The 13,682-nt window shown below is 52.2% G+C and overlaps 1 protein-coding gene across 1 annotated transcript; it reads left to right on the top strand.

Moving 5' to 3' along the window:
* Positions 1-1,089: 1,089 nt before the first annotated feature.
* CD40 (CD40 molecule) lies at positions 1,090-12,501 on the top strand. Its single transcript, XM_079785255.1, has 9 exons — positions 1,090-1,214; positions 4,357-4,435; positions 4,788-4,913; positions 5,423-5,569; positions 5,921-6,014; positions 8,983-9,044; positions 10,875-10,961; positions 11,084-11,100; positions 11,632-12,501. Exons 1-9 carry the CDS (start codon positions 1,164-1,166, stop codon positions 11,803-11,805), a joined length of 837 nt encoding a protein of 278 aa, XP_079641381.1. The 5' UTR covers positions 1,090-1,163; the 3' UTR covers positions 11,806-12,501.
* The last annotated feature ends 1,181 nt before the right edge of the window (positions 12,502-13,682 follow it).

Genomic DNA, 13,682 nt, shown 5'->3' with positions numbered 1-13,682 from the left:
TAAAATCCACAGGGCGCTTTGCATCAGAAGCCAGGAGAATGGGGTTAGCAGCCCTCTCCTCTCCCATCCCCCCAGTTCTGCACGCCCTGGTCTTTTGGCCTGGTCCAGAAATTCAGAGCTTGGAGGATTATAACCTCAACCACTGTCTAGTTCTAGTTCTTCAGTTGTTTCAAATCTGGGAGCAACACGATGGGGATGTGTCCTGACTGGAATTGAACCAGGGACCTCTTGGTGCACAGTTGGGGAAAAGTTGCGCTCCAGGGCACCACCCATCAGAGGCAGAGCCTAGTAGAACCCAGGAAACCAGGTGTCTATTGTGTGCTGCAGAGCAGAGACCGTTCACACTGATTCGAGAAAGGCTTGGAGGGCCAGACTGGAGAAAGGTGAGCACAAAGGTGTGTGCGTGTTTCTGCAGAACAAGAGGGTCGGAGTCTCAAAAGATTCTCAAGTGCTTAGAGACAGATGGAAACTGGGATGGAATAGAATCTGGTGGTGGTGGGGCGCATGGTTGCATGGATGGATGGATGGATGGGAGGCAGGGACGCTGGGCATATACGAGGGAATTTCCTTTGAAAGAGAGCGAAACTCTCAGAGGGAAACTCTTTTCCTTGAAACGCCTCCCCAGTCCTCCTCCCCACAACCCAGCTGTGGCCTTCCCGTTTTTTTTTTTTTTTTTTGTTTTTTTTTGGACGATGGGGAGGGGGAACTTCCTTAGGCCTCTCCGCCTGCGGTGGGGACGCTTTCGGTTCTGCTGGGATTCCCGGAGGCGGCGGGGCGAGAACCGTGGGGGTCCCTGTGGTGTCTTCCCAGCACCTGCGGGGATCTCTCTCCCCTCCTTCGCCCCCTGGGAAAGCCTGCTGGCTCCTTCCTCTCCTCAGCGTGGCCTTCGTAGTCCCAGGGGCGGAGGAGGAAGGGCTCTCCCTGGGACCCTCCATCCCCTTTCCCAGCGCGTCCTTAAACTCCCCGGGGAAATTGAATCCGGGAAGATCCTGGGGAAATCCCAGACCTGCAAGTCGCCGGGAACCCCGCCCTCCCCAGCGAGGCCGGCCGCGATTGGCCCTCGGAGACCACGCCCCCTCCGTGGGCGCGGCCACCGCTGGGGCCCGGGAGCTACTAGAGATCGGGTCCCGCGCTCTCCCGCGCCGCCGGTGTCTGACCTCGCCATGGTCCGTCCGCCTCTGCAGTATCTCCTCGTGGGCTGCTGGTTAGCCGCCGTGAGTGGAATTTCTGCTCCGACCCCACGGGGGAGTTTGGGATTTGCGAGGGGAACGGGAAGAGGAGCAATACTTCGGGGGAGGGATCTTCCTACCTGATTTTGTTGAGGACGGAAGGGTGGGCGGAAGCTGGGCAAGGTACCCTGGGGTCCTGGCTGGCTTAGGTGGGCTGCCTCCCTCCCCTCCCAGGTTGGGGTTCCAGGTAGCCCACAGGGGGTGCGACGTGGGCGCACTGCAGGAAACGTGCCTGGACAGCGTGGATGGGGTTGCGGTTTGGGGAGCCTCCAGCCTGCATCAGGAAAGGCGGGCGTCTGGTCTGCCTCCAAGGCCGGCCAGAAGCGGGAAGGAAGGCGGGCCGAGGGAAGGGGAGGCTCCGGCTGGTTTCCTGTCCCTTCGCGTGCGGACAGATGCCAGCTCTTAGAGTGGTTATCATCTCCTTGCCAGCTGGGCTGCCTTCTTCCAGGGCATCTTGTGGGCACAAGGGGTGATCCAACCTAGGAGGAATGCTCAAGGCCATGTCTCCGCATCCTGAATTCAAGATGACCTAGGGGGCCTGCGGGGGAGATGCATAGTTCAGGGGACCCAAGAAAGGGTTTCTCTGGGCACCGGAGGGCTCAGATATGCCCAGTCAAGCATATCTCCGGGATTTTCAGAAGCCCACATTTGTCTCACTTTTTGTTTAAGTGTATTTTTGTAGTTCCTCATTCTGGAGGCTGGGAATCCCCCAAGTACCTTACCCTCTCATCCCAGCCCCTCTGGTCTCCCCCTACTCTCAGGGGCTGTAGTTTCTGGCATGGAGTCTGAGCAGGAATGAGCCATGGAGTGGCTGGTAAGGGAAGAGAGTCCACGGGGAAGCTACTTTGGTCCCAGAACTCTCATTTTTCACTCTAAGCAAAGGCTCTCAGGGAGGAAGGAGCACCCCGGGGCGGAGCTGGAAAGAAGAGAGGGGAGCTGGAAAGAAGAGAGGCCGTGTAGGAGGGAGAGGGGGAAGAGCCAGGGGAGGGAGTGAAGCTGGTTTGGGCTTCTCAGGAGAAGACTCCCAATTCTGGCTCCAGGTAGAGACTGGGCTGTGACTACTCCAATGGCAGCGGCTACTTATCGAGAGCTTCCTGTGCGTCAGGCTCTGAGGAAATTGCCTTCCATGTGCTCTCTGTCTGCTTTCTTTTAACTCCCCATTACACAGACGAGGACACAGGCCCAGAGAGAAGGAATGTCTTGCCAAACTTCTCAGAGCTAGGATATAAACCTGGATATAAATCTGCATCTGCCTGGGCCTGAGCCTGTCTCTCAGACGGTGAGAGTCTCCCAGCCTTGGTCCCGAACGCCTTTGTATCAGAAGGACTGGAGCTATGGAGTGGGAGCTGGGGACTAACCAACTTTCAGAGGAGGAACCGTATTTCTCATGTGTCTGGAAATGGCATGGAGGACTCTCATGGCTCTGGGATGTGGGGGGAAGGTCCTCGGTGTTGCAGGGAGAACCGTCACAGGCTCTCCCTGCTCCCAGGTGAATGTTGTGGTGTGACGATGGGGGCAGCAGCCTTTTCGGTCTCCGTCCCCACTTGGGGTAAGACACATTTCCGTAAGCTATGGCTGACCGAGAGCCACCCATTAGGCAGGATCCTGAACAGGCAGCCAGAGAGCCAGGACACTGGACAGTCAAGCAGATCCTCACAAATGTACGATAATTAAAACTGCTATTTAATGAGCACCTACTATGTGACCCGGTGCCAGGCCACACACAAATGTTCGTTCTCATCTTTACAACCTGAACTGTGGGGCAAGTGTTATTACCCCCATTTTAGAGAGGAAGAGAAGCAAATAGCTAGTAAGTGTTGCAAAGTCAAAAAGCCTTAAGCTGTTTGTCTCTCGAACCTGTGCCCTTTTCACTGCTGTTCCCAAAGCGTGGGATGGTTGTGGGGAGCACACGCACACCGAACTAAACAACAGAGATGCGCTTTACAGTTCTGTTTTAAATCCTTTGGTTTTTTTTCTTGAAGGAGGAAGTCTCTGGAACTAGAATATAGTTAGTTAATACTTCTCAAGTGCTTGCTAATCCTCCTTTTAAAAACAAAAATCAAGAGCCAGCCTGGGGTGGAGGGCATCGGCAAGCAAAGCAACCAGCTGGAGTTTCATAACGTTGTTTAGTTGCTGTTGAATTTTATTTTTAGGGTTACCTTTTATTTATGAGACGTGAGACTGGTTCTCTCTCATGGCAATGATAGAAGGGTTACATTGAAAAGAAATGTATTTGACTTAGTGAGAAGTAATTAATAGCATGGGTCATACCTGGAAGTAGTAAAAGTGCGGGTGAGAGCCAAGCTGGTGGAGAGAGGGAGAGTACTGAGACCTGACATCTCACTCAGATGCTATCACTGTGAAACTCCGTGATTTCAGAGAGAAAGGAAGAGAGAAGGAGAGAGAGACAGAAACAGCGATAATGAGAATCATCCCTCGGCTGCCTCCTGCATGCCCCCTATCAGGAATCAAGCCTGAAACCTGGGCGTGTCCCCTGAACAGGAATCGAACCCGTGACCCCCTGGTTCATAGGTCAATGCTCAATCACTGAGGCACACCAGCCGGGCTAGTCTGTCCATTTGTAAAGTGAGAGTGTTGGATTTTATCTTCCCAGCTTCACAATTTTCTGGCATTTCACGAGGGAGGGCTTCGAGGGGAAAAACACGATGAGGCTTGGAGCGGGAAAGGGGTGGGGAGCAGAAGAATAATAGAAGGAAGCAGGCCAGGTGCTAAATATAGCCCCCACTGAGGACTAGGACCAGCTGAAGCAGCCAGCCTCTGGGCTCCAGGGGAGGTCCCGGGGTCCTCACGTGCTTTTGGATCTTTGTGAAGAGGAAAGTGTCAGGAGTCCAGACAAAAGGAAGATCTGTTTAGTTCGGAGACCATTGTGAGGTTCACGCACAATCGCTTTGTAAAAGGCCAGAATGATTCTCTGGGTGCTTTTACAGCCGTATCAGTTGGCAGTTTAGTTAAAAATAAGCATGCCGACCAGAAGGCAGGCCCCACTGTTCTGCTTTGGATTTCCACCTCTGCTCTCACCCCTCTCCCGGCTGCTTGTCACCTTCCTGCCAAGGAGGCTACAGCAGAGAGTTCCAGATCCCTTCAAATTGCCCAATTCTGTTTTTAGGTCCACCCAGAACCATCTACTACATGCAGTGGAAAGCAATACCCCATACAAAGTCAGTGCTGTAATTTGTGCCCGCCAGGTGAGACGCCCACCTCCAGCCTCCTAGCGGGACCCCTCGTGGTCTGCTGGCAGATGCAGCTTCCCTATGCCACCTGTGAACTTGAGTCTTCAATGGCCCCTGGGATTTCCCATCCCTGCCCTGCTTGTCAGAACGTTCTGGGTTCCCTCTGTGCCCACTGAGGACTCAGGTTCCTGTATCTTCCTTGGCCCCTGCCCCCACCCCCGACTCCTGACCTGACTCTGAAGGCTGGAAGGGCCTGAGACGGTCACCTGTGAATCCTCTGCCCTAAAGCCCAGCCTGATCCGTGTTTGGTGAATGTCTGGCTCCCAGAGTTGGTCGGAGCTGCCTCATTTCCTGATGCTTTTTCCAGGACAGAAACTGGTGAGTGACTGCACGGCGGTGACTGACACGGAATGCGTCCCTTGCAGTGAAGGCGAATTCATGGGGACCTGGAGCAGCGAGAGGCACTGCCATCCGCACAGATACTGCGACCCCAGTGTGTGGGCTGTGGGGGACCGGTGCTTGGGAGTGGGGCTGATATTCCAGCTCATTCTTTTTTTTAAATTAATATATGTTTATTGATTTCAGTGAGGGAGGGTGAGGGAGAGATAGAAACATCAGTGATGAGAGAGAATCATTGATTGGCTGCCTCCAGCACTCACCCTACTGGGGATCGAGCCTGCAACCCAGGCATGTGCCCTTGACCGGAATCGAACCTGCGACCCTTCAGTCCGCAGGCCAACGCTCTATCCACTGAGCCAAACCAGCTAGGACTTCCAGCTCATTCTTGACAATGCAGCCATTCCTTTATTTTTTTAATAGACAGCCAGGGTCTGTTTGGATTGATTGGAGTCTAGGCTGTACTGGTTGTTAAAGAATTTGATTGCTACCCCTACTTGGAAGAGGGTCTAAGAAGAAAAAAAAAAAAGAGCAGGAAGTGTGAGGAGTGGGGCTCAAGAGAGTCCCCAGCAAGAGTCCCTATCCTTCCCACCCATCTTTGCGCAGACGTAGGACTCCTGGTCCAGAGTAAAGGCACTTTGGAAACAGACACGAATTGCACGTGTAATGAAGGCCTACACTGTGCCAACCAGGCCTGTGATTTCTGCACCCCACACAGCTCTTGCCCCCCTGGCTTTGGGGTCAAGGAGATCGGTAAGTGGCTTGTCTGAGGATCAGCTCTAGAGGCAGGAGGGAAGAGTTGAGGGCCAAAGGCAAGGGGCTGGGCAATGGGCACTCAGCCCAGAGGTGGAGGGAATGGAGACCACAACCTACATCAGGGTGTCTCCTAGAGTGAGCAGGAAACGAACCCTTCTCATCCCGGCTCCTGCCAGGGTGCCTGCCTTGGGAGGGCAGTGGGAGGAGCCTTCCTAGGGGCTGCAGCGGGGGGGGGGGGGGGGGGGGGGGGGGGAAGGCTCTATGCTGGGGAAGAGGGCTTAAAGCAGGAAGACCGAGAGCCAGACAGGCAGTCCATTGTGATGATGAATGCCCCCTTCTCCCTCCCAGCTACAGGGATTTCTGATACCATCTGCGAACCCTGCCTGGTCGGCTTCTTCTCCAATGTGTCATCCGCTTATGCAAAGTGTCATCCTTGGACGAGGTATAAGAACTCATCCCTGGTGTTTCCTGTCCCAAGAATGGGATCTGCTTCCCTCCTATCCTGCTACCTACCCTTCAGCCCCGGCTCCCATGTCCACACCCACTACACACGTGTAAAACACCAGAGTGACCTCATGGACAGCTGACCAAATGGGCACTTTTTAGCATTTTCTTGTCTGTTGGTGGTAACAGACACTGTTGATCCCTCCAACTTCGTGAAACTCTCTTTTCTTGGGTACATGGTGACACCTCTCCTACTTTCCTTCTACCTCCCCTGGTCCTCCTTAACTGGTTTCTTAGGCCTTTGTTCTGCTCTACTTTTTAATCACTTGGCCTGCCTTCCCTGGACCATCCCATCCATATTCATGGCTGCGAGCTACCATCTCTCTCGGGTGGTTCCCGATCAACTTCTCTTGTCTAGTTTTGTCTCCTGGATCCCAGACTGTCAAACCCAATGGCTGAGGGTATATCTCCTTGCAGGTGACCCACAGGCACCAAATGGGCTCACCTTCCTGCTCCCCTCACCCTCGGTGAAAGCCACCACCATGCCTCTGGGCACTTGTCCCATAGTCCCCCCTCACCTCCAAATCAGTCACCTTCTTGCCTTCCAGATGTTTTGGAAGACTCCTCCTTCTCACTATCTCAGTGTTGCCATTTTAGCCTGGGCCTCATCACCGTGGTCTGAATGGTGCCTTAGCCTCCTCATTGACCTCCCCACCTCTAGTCTCCCCTTTTCATCTGGTTCTCCCTTCGCTTGCCAAAGTGAGTTTTCTGCAGTTCATTTTAGATGAACAGCATTCCCTATTTACAATGTTTCACGGCTCTCTGGGCCTTTAGGTCAAAACCCAGACTCTTTTGCATGGCCTCTGACCTTCCAGCTCCATATCTTGACCTCTTCCCGCATCCCGCTACTTGCAATCTCCTCAACACACTATTCATGCTCTTGCATCAAACTCTTCTGCCTGGAATACGCTTTAATACATGCCCCATTAACGTTTTACATTTAATTTTAAAAAATGGGTAAGATAGGCACCTCAGACAGAAGGCGCAGAAGGGCCTACAGTGATAAGTCTCCCTTTCACCCCTGTCCCTCAGCCATCCAGTGCTTCTTGGAGGCAGACACTGTTCCTTGCATGTCCTCCCATAGACAAACGTGCTCATGTGTGAACACTTATTGTCCACACACATTGCGGCATCTCGTATACACTTGGTCATTTGTTTGCTGTCGGCCTTTCTCTAATAGATTGCAAACTCCTTAAATGTAGAGACTGGCTGCCCTCCCCCCTACCCACCCCTTCCACTGATACATCCCTTATGCCTAGACCAGTGCCTAGAACATAGTAGGTGCTCAGTAAATTTGTACTGGTAAATGTTGACTGATGAATGGTGGCACGGTGGGGCCGTAGAATCAGCGCTGGGTTCCAGCCTCACTGAGCTTAGGAAGGGTGTGGCCCTGTGTCAGTGTGTGACCCTCATCTCTCTGAGCCTCAGTGTCCTCAGCTGGAAGTTGGGAATGACCTTCGTCTCATGAGGCTTGAGGAAAAGACCTGTAGAAGTATTTTATAAGCTCATAAACTCTCTCCTCATGTATATGCTTTCTTTGAACTTGCTCTCTCTTCCCCCCACTTGAAATGTTTTTTTTTTCTCTGTGATGTCCCTCTTCGACCATTCCTCCTCCCCCTCCTCCTCCTCCTCCTCCTCCTCCTCCTCCTCCTCCTCCTCCTTCTCCTCCTCCTCCTCCTCCTCCTAGGAACATGTTGGACCTGCTCTTCTGTATCTAGACTCCTTCATTGGCCTCCTGGCTGGCCACTTCTCTGTGATTTCTCCTGTGAGCTCTCTGGCCAGCGGAGTCCTCCCATGACTTAAGTCATCTGATTGGATGCTGATATGACTCACAGCTGAATCCGGTTGAAACCTTCATGGTTGACTAGCAATGATCTGGTTCTATCAGTGATCTGGTTCTAAAGACCCAACTTTTCCATGGTTCCATAATGCATCTGGCATGTCACCCACCTAATCTCTGTATCACATTGTCCTGCTTAATGGGAATGTACCGCTGCTCTAAGTTAGGCCGACTCAGACCTAACTTCTCCAGGGGAGTCTTTCTGGACGACACTTAAACCCGAGGTTCTCAACTAAGCAATTTTGACAATATCTGGAGCCGAGATTGGGAAGGGGGATGCCACTGTTATCTAGTGGGTGGAGGCCAGAAATGCTGTTAAACATCCTACAGTGCACAGGACAGACCCCATTACAGAGAGTTATGTGGCCCAAAATGTCAATGGTGCCGACGAGGTTGAGAAGCCTTGCCTTAAACCAAATGGATCATCTCTCCATTCCTGCCATTGCAGATTTCATCTCCTTTTCTCTGAACAATTCCCAGTTCACTTTAGCCTATATCACAAGGCTTGGCACTCATTAGACACTCCAATTATTACCCCTTCAAGATGCGTAATAATCTTTCCTCTGCACTCACGCGTGCCATGAGAACAGAGTTTGCATCGTAACCAGCACAGGAGGGTGCATAACATACGTGCTGAGTGAATCTGGACTTGCTGGTTGTTGATGGTCTCCCTCTGGGGTTGGAAATCGTATGGTTGGAAAACTTAATGTCTCATTCTCTCTCTCTTTTTTTAAGTTTTTTTGAATAATTCATTTTAATTTTCTATTTTTAGGGCAAAATCAGTAATGTTTTTAGAAAAGCATATGATACATTATATGACATACATTATTTAGCCTTGCTTTTGAAGTCTGAGTTGATGGACTTGTTTTCAAAAGTTATAATCTACAAATGATTTGCTCTTTACACTTATAATCTATATTTATAAATGCTTATATAATTATTCTGTGTATTTTAAAGTCTCTCTCTCTCTCTTCCTCTCTCTCTCTCTCTCTCTCTCTCTTCCTCTCTCTCTCTCTCTCTCTCTCTCTCTCTCTCTGTATGTGTGTGCACATGTGTGTCCACACAGCTGTGAGATCAAAGACCTGGTGGAGCTGCGGGCAGGGACTAACAAGACGGATGCTGTCTGTGGTGAGTCCTGGAGAATGGGTCCTGGCGGCAGGCTAGGGAGGTAGGGAAATACACGGGGAGCCTGAGGCATATAGAAACAATGAGTGGGAGGGGAAGTGAGAGGAGGAGTTGGGGTGGGCAAGTCAGCTCCCCTCTGGAGCCTCAGTTTCTTCATCTGTAAAGTGGGATGATAACAGCACTTCCCTGAGTGGGTTGGTGGAAGGGCTTCACCGAAGCTCTTCTGCAGCCCCACACACTTCAAGGACCAGCATAGTGGGACACGGTTTCCTCTCAGGGCCTCAGCTTTGATTTTAGAACCAGGAGGTTGGCCTACAGCACAGATCACAGACTCAGGGACTAGGCAGGTCATGTTAATAAGTGAAAAAGGTCAGAGGTGAGAAAAATGCACTCTTTGCTTTTTTTTTTTTTTTAAACATTCATCTTCCTTTTGGCAGGGCTGGGTGAGCGAGTCATTTACCTTGGGCACACTATTTAAAGGGGTGCCTGAAAAATGCAGTAATCAAGATAAATAACATTTTTTTTGGTTAATCCTCACTCAAGGGTATTTTTCCATTGATTTTTAGAGAGAGTGGGAGGGAGGGGGAGAGACACACAGAGAGAAACATCGACGTGCGAGAGACACATCGATTGGTTGCCTCCCGCACACGCCTGGACTGAGGCCAAGAATTGAGCATCCAACTGAGGTATGTGCCCTTGGCCACATCAAACCTGGGACTCTTCAGTCTGCAGACCCATGCTCTATCCATTGAGCCCAACCAGCTAGGGCAAGATAAGCAATATCTTGTTGTAATATTCAAAAAAGAATAAAAGCCAATACAAAAAAATCCATAATGAACAAACTATAAAATTTTAACTAATGCCATGGTCCAACCTTGCATTTGCATGACCCTGCCTGACTTGCCTGAGCCTAATTTTGGCCCTGGTTTCAAGAAAACTTTATTAAAAAAAAACAAAACAATCAGCCAACCTGTGGGCCATAATTTGGTGATTTGATTTTTAAAAACATGACATTCAAATATTACTTATCTTGATTACTGAGTTGTTTTTTCTGTATCCCTTTAAATTTTGTCCCAAAGTATGTGCCTTACCCTAGTCCCTGCCCTGCCTCCTAGTCTTCCTTTCATTTTCTCTTTTGGAATGGAAACTTAGGTATAAGAAACACTTTAATTCCCCCTCTATTCTTCTATAACAGTGATGGGCAACCTTTTCAGCTTGGTGTGTCAAACTTCGCCAAAAAACTGAGCATAACTCGGGTAGTGTGTCACTTTGAGGAAAAAACTAACTCCAAGACTCTAGTTACAAATGTTTCATCCTCAGGAGCAGCAAATGTTTCATCCTCGGCATGCAGCCACGTGTCATCAGAAATGGCTACGCGTGTCAGTGCTGACACGCGTGTCATAGGTTCGCCATCACTGTTCTATAACAAAGGCAACAGTGCAGACATAAACAATGATGACGCAGGTCCTCAGCACTGGGCACAGGGTGGGGAGGGAGGGGGAGCGTGGTGAGCGGTGGAGAGCCCCGGCACTCAGTTCTGGCCAGTGAGTGCCAGGTGGGGCTGCTGGTCCAGTGGGGCTAGATTTCCACGCTTCTAAGAGAAACCAGAGATCTAGATTTTACATCTGCAGTTGCCCCCCAATTAAAATATTTAACATAGTTTAAAAATGTGCTGGTCATACTAAAGACATCTGCTGGCCACGAATCACCAGGGCCACCTGTTTGAAGCCTCCCAGTGGATGAGCTCAGGCGTGGGAGGTTGTAAAGTCTGGGAAGGTCCAGCAGCTTTGGGCATGGGGGTGGGAGCCATCGCTGAAGTCTCCATTTCTCCAGATACCAAGCATCGGAAGAGAGCCCTGGTGGTGATCCCCATCGTTGCAGCGGTCCTGTTGGCGCTCCTGTTGGTGGCTGCCTATTTCTGTGAGTCCCCAGGGAGGTGACGAGGAAGGCAGGGAGGGAGGAGAAGGTCCAGCAGAACTGGCTACCTGTTTCCTTATCTGGCCTCACTACTAAGTCCCCACCCCTTTGTTTTTTCTCTCTAGGGAAGTTGCCCAAAAAGGTAGGTCACCCCGGGGCACTGGCTCTGAGTTTGGCAAACTGGAAAGAAGATGGACTCACTGTTGCCTTTAGGGCAGTAAAACTGACTCGGGGTCTGCCCTGTGGCCAGTGGGGTGACAGCAGAACTGGCTACTCTGCCTCCCGACCCCCCCCCCCCCCCCCCAGTCCCATTCCTGGGATCCAGAGCTCCTCCCATCCCCTCCCTCAGCGCCAGCCTTTGTTATCCCCAGAGCTCACGTCTCCACAGAGCTGCCCCGGCACCATTGTCAAAGTCAATGGTGTCATTGGCTGTTCTTTCCTGGCATCCAGTACGTGGGGCCTTGGTGCAGGCCATGGGCCAGACCGGAGGGGCACCTCCTTGAATCCACTGGAAGCTTCTTGACACCCTTAGTGTGGCCAGCAGGGGGCAGGAGGCACCCATGGAATCTGCCCTGAGTGGGGAAGCAGGGGAGAGGGCTTGGGGAGCATCCCCTTGGAGGGGAGAGCTCCTCAGAGGTGTGGCTGAGGATACCCTCACCCCTTGGCTCACCAGGCCTGCCGCCACCGCCCTAAGGACCCAGAGGGCAAAGGGCAAGTTCCTGTGGAGATGGAGTACCTTCCCGGCCCTTGCTCCACCGCTCCCGTGCAGGAGACCTTACACTGGTGCCAGCCGGTGGCGCAGGAGGATGGCAAAGAGAGCCGCATCTCAGTGCAGGAGAGACAGTGAGGCTGTGTGTGCCCGGGAGCATCGCAGTATATGGACATGGAGGGCGAGGGGCTGCGGAGCCTGGAGCTGCAGCTGCGACAAGAGGGCGAGGGGCTGGCGCTGGGCACAGCCCCCCTCTGCTTGCACAGTTCACTCAGGGGAACCTCCTACTCCAGCCTGGAGCCCGTTCAGTCTCCCGACTTGCTTTTAAAGATGGAGGCAAAACTTTTTTTGGGGGGGGGGCGTGGAAAGGGGGCATCTAGTACCATCATCAAACCCTCCAGTCCAGCCGTTCGGTGCCCACGAGGTCTCTATGAGCCCAGGGGCCATCGACACGAATATCATTGCAGGGTCGTTTGTGACAGGGAACAACTGGAAGCAGCTTAACTGTCCATCCACAGGGGGCTGGCTAAATAAAATGCTAATATATTTATGTAACAGCATCTCAAAAACACTGTCATGGAAAAAAAGCAGGTTGCAGAATGACGGGCATGGAATTTTTTTTTTTTTAAAGCACATACCCCTAAACAATACAATCCATCACCTGTGGGTATGTGTCCAGACAACATATGCTGTAGATGCAGGTATAACACGGGTTCTGGAAGGATACAGGAAACATGCAGCTTGCAGTTGTGATGTCCAGGTTGGGAAGGAAGGGTCTGGGGGAGGGTTGGTAAAGAAGATTTGACTTTTTCCTAAGGCCTTATTTCCTCCCCCCCCCCCCCCCCCGCCGCCACCGAAAAGGAGAGTGAATTCACATACTGCTTATGTAATTAAAGTCATCAAACGTGAAAAAAAACGGGGGTGGACACGCCGGGTGACACGAGCGGCTACGTTTGCGGTCAGTCTCACAGAATTGGGGCCCGCTCGGAGGCTGAAGAAGCATGTCCCCGGGCTGCCACCCCTCCATGTGTGCTCACTTTGGCACCACGTTTGCAAAGGGTTCTCTCCATTTCGTTCATGTTCACAAAACAGCCTTGGGGACAGGCAGGGCTCGCCTCCCTCCCTCTTGAACAGGTGGGGACAGAGGCCCAGAGACATCGAGTGACTTGCGTCTGGTTGCACAGCCGTTTGTAGTGGTGCTGCTCGGAGCTCCCCATGCCTGGTCCCGCACTGCTTCTCCCAGGCCTGCCTGGTCTCTGGAACCCAAATCTGTGGCTCCTTCCCAGGGAGATCTTGGGCCTCCCGCCTCCTCCTGACCTCCCAACTGCTACAGGAGCTGTGCTTCTCAGTCAGATGGCACCCCTTCCCCCCGCAGTGTCTTAGGATAAAAATAACCATCCTGTTCTCTTTTCTTGCTGTGCCAACTGAGGGGGAGCCTGGCCAGGAGGAGCAGCAGATGGAGTAGGAGCAGAGGGGAGGGGATGGAAGGGAGGGGAGGGAGGGAAGGAAGGGTGTAGGACAAGGAAGAGAAGGAAGAGCCATGCAAAGCCCTGGCACAAAGATTAAGATTCATGGTGTGGGTGAGGCCAGGGTGGTTTAACCCAGGGATTGCCCCCACCCCCCTAAGAAGCTGTTTTGATTTCCCCAATGTGTCCTATTGCCTGGAGCGCGGGGGTGGAGAGGGCTTGTCCCCAGTGAAGGCTGTGGGGGCAGCTTGGAATCCAGAGAGAGGCACCTGGCTTGGCAGACTTCCCAGAAGAGCTCCAAGAACCATTTGGAGGCGCCAGGTGGAGAGTTTGGTTTAGAAAGTGGAGCAAAGTGGTGGTGTGATGGGGTGGGGACCTCACCCTCGTCTCCAAATGCTAGTGTTCCTTCTGTGCATGGCAGCGTGGTGGGTAGAGACAAAAGACCCACCACCTGTGCCACCGCTCATCTGCGGGTTGCTTTTCATCTTTTAGCATCTCAGGTTCCCCATCAGGCAAACGGAGACAGTACTGTCGGTGCCTCTGGGCCAG

This window comes from Cnephaeus nilssonii, assembly GCF_951640355.1.
Source record: "Cnephaeus nilssonii genome assembly, chromosome: 11".
NCBI classification, from domain to species: domain Eukaryota; kingdom Metazoa; phylum Chordata; class Mammalia; order Chiroptera; family Vespertilionidae; genus Cnephaeus; species Cnephaeus nilssonii.
This window is presented reverse-complemented; position numbering and strand designations above follow the sequence as displayed.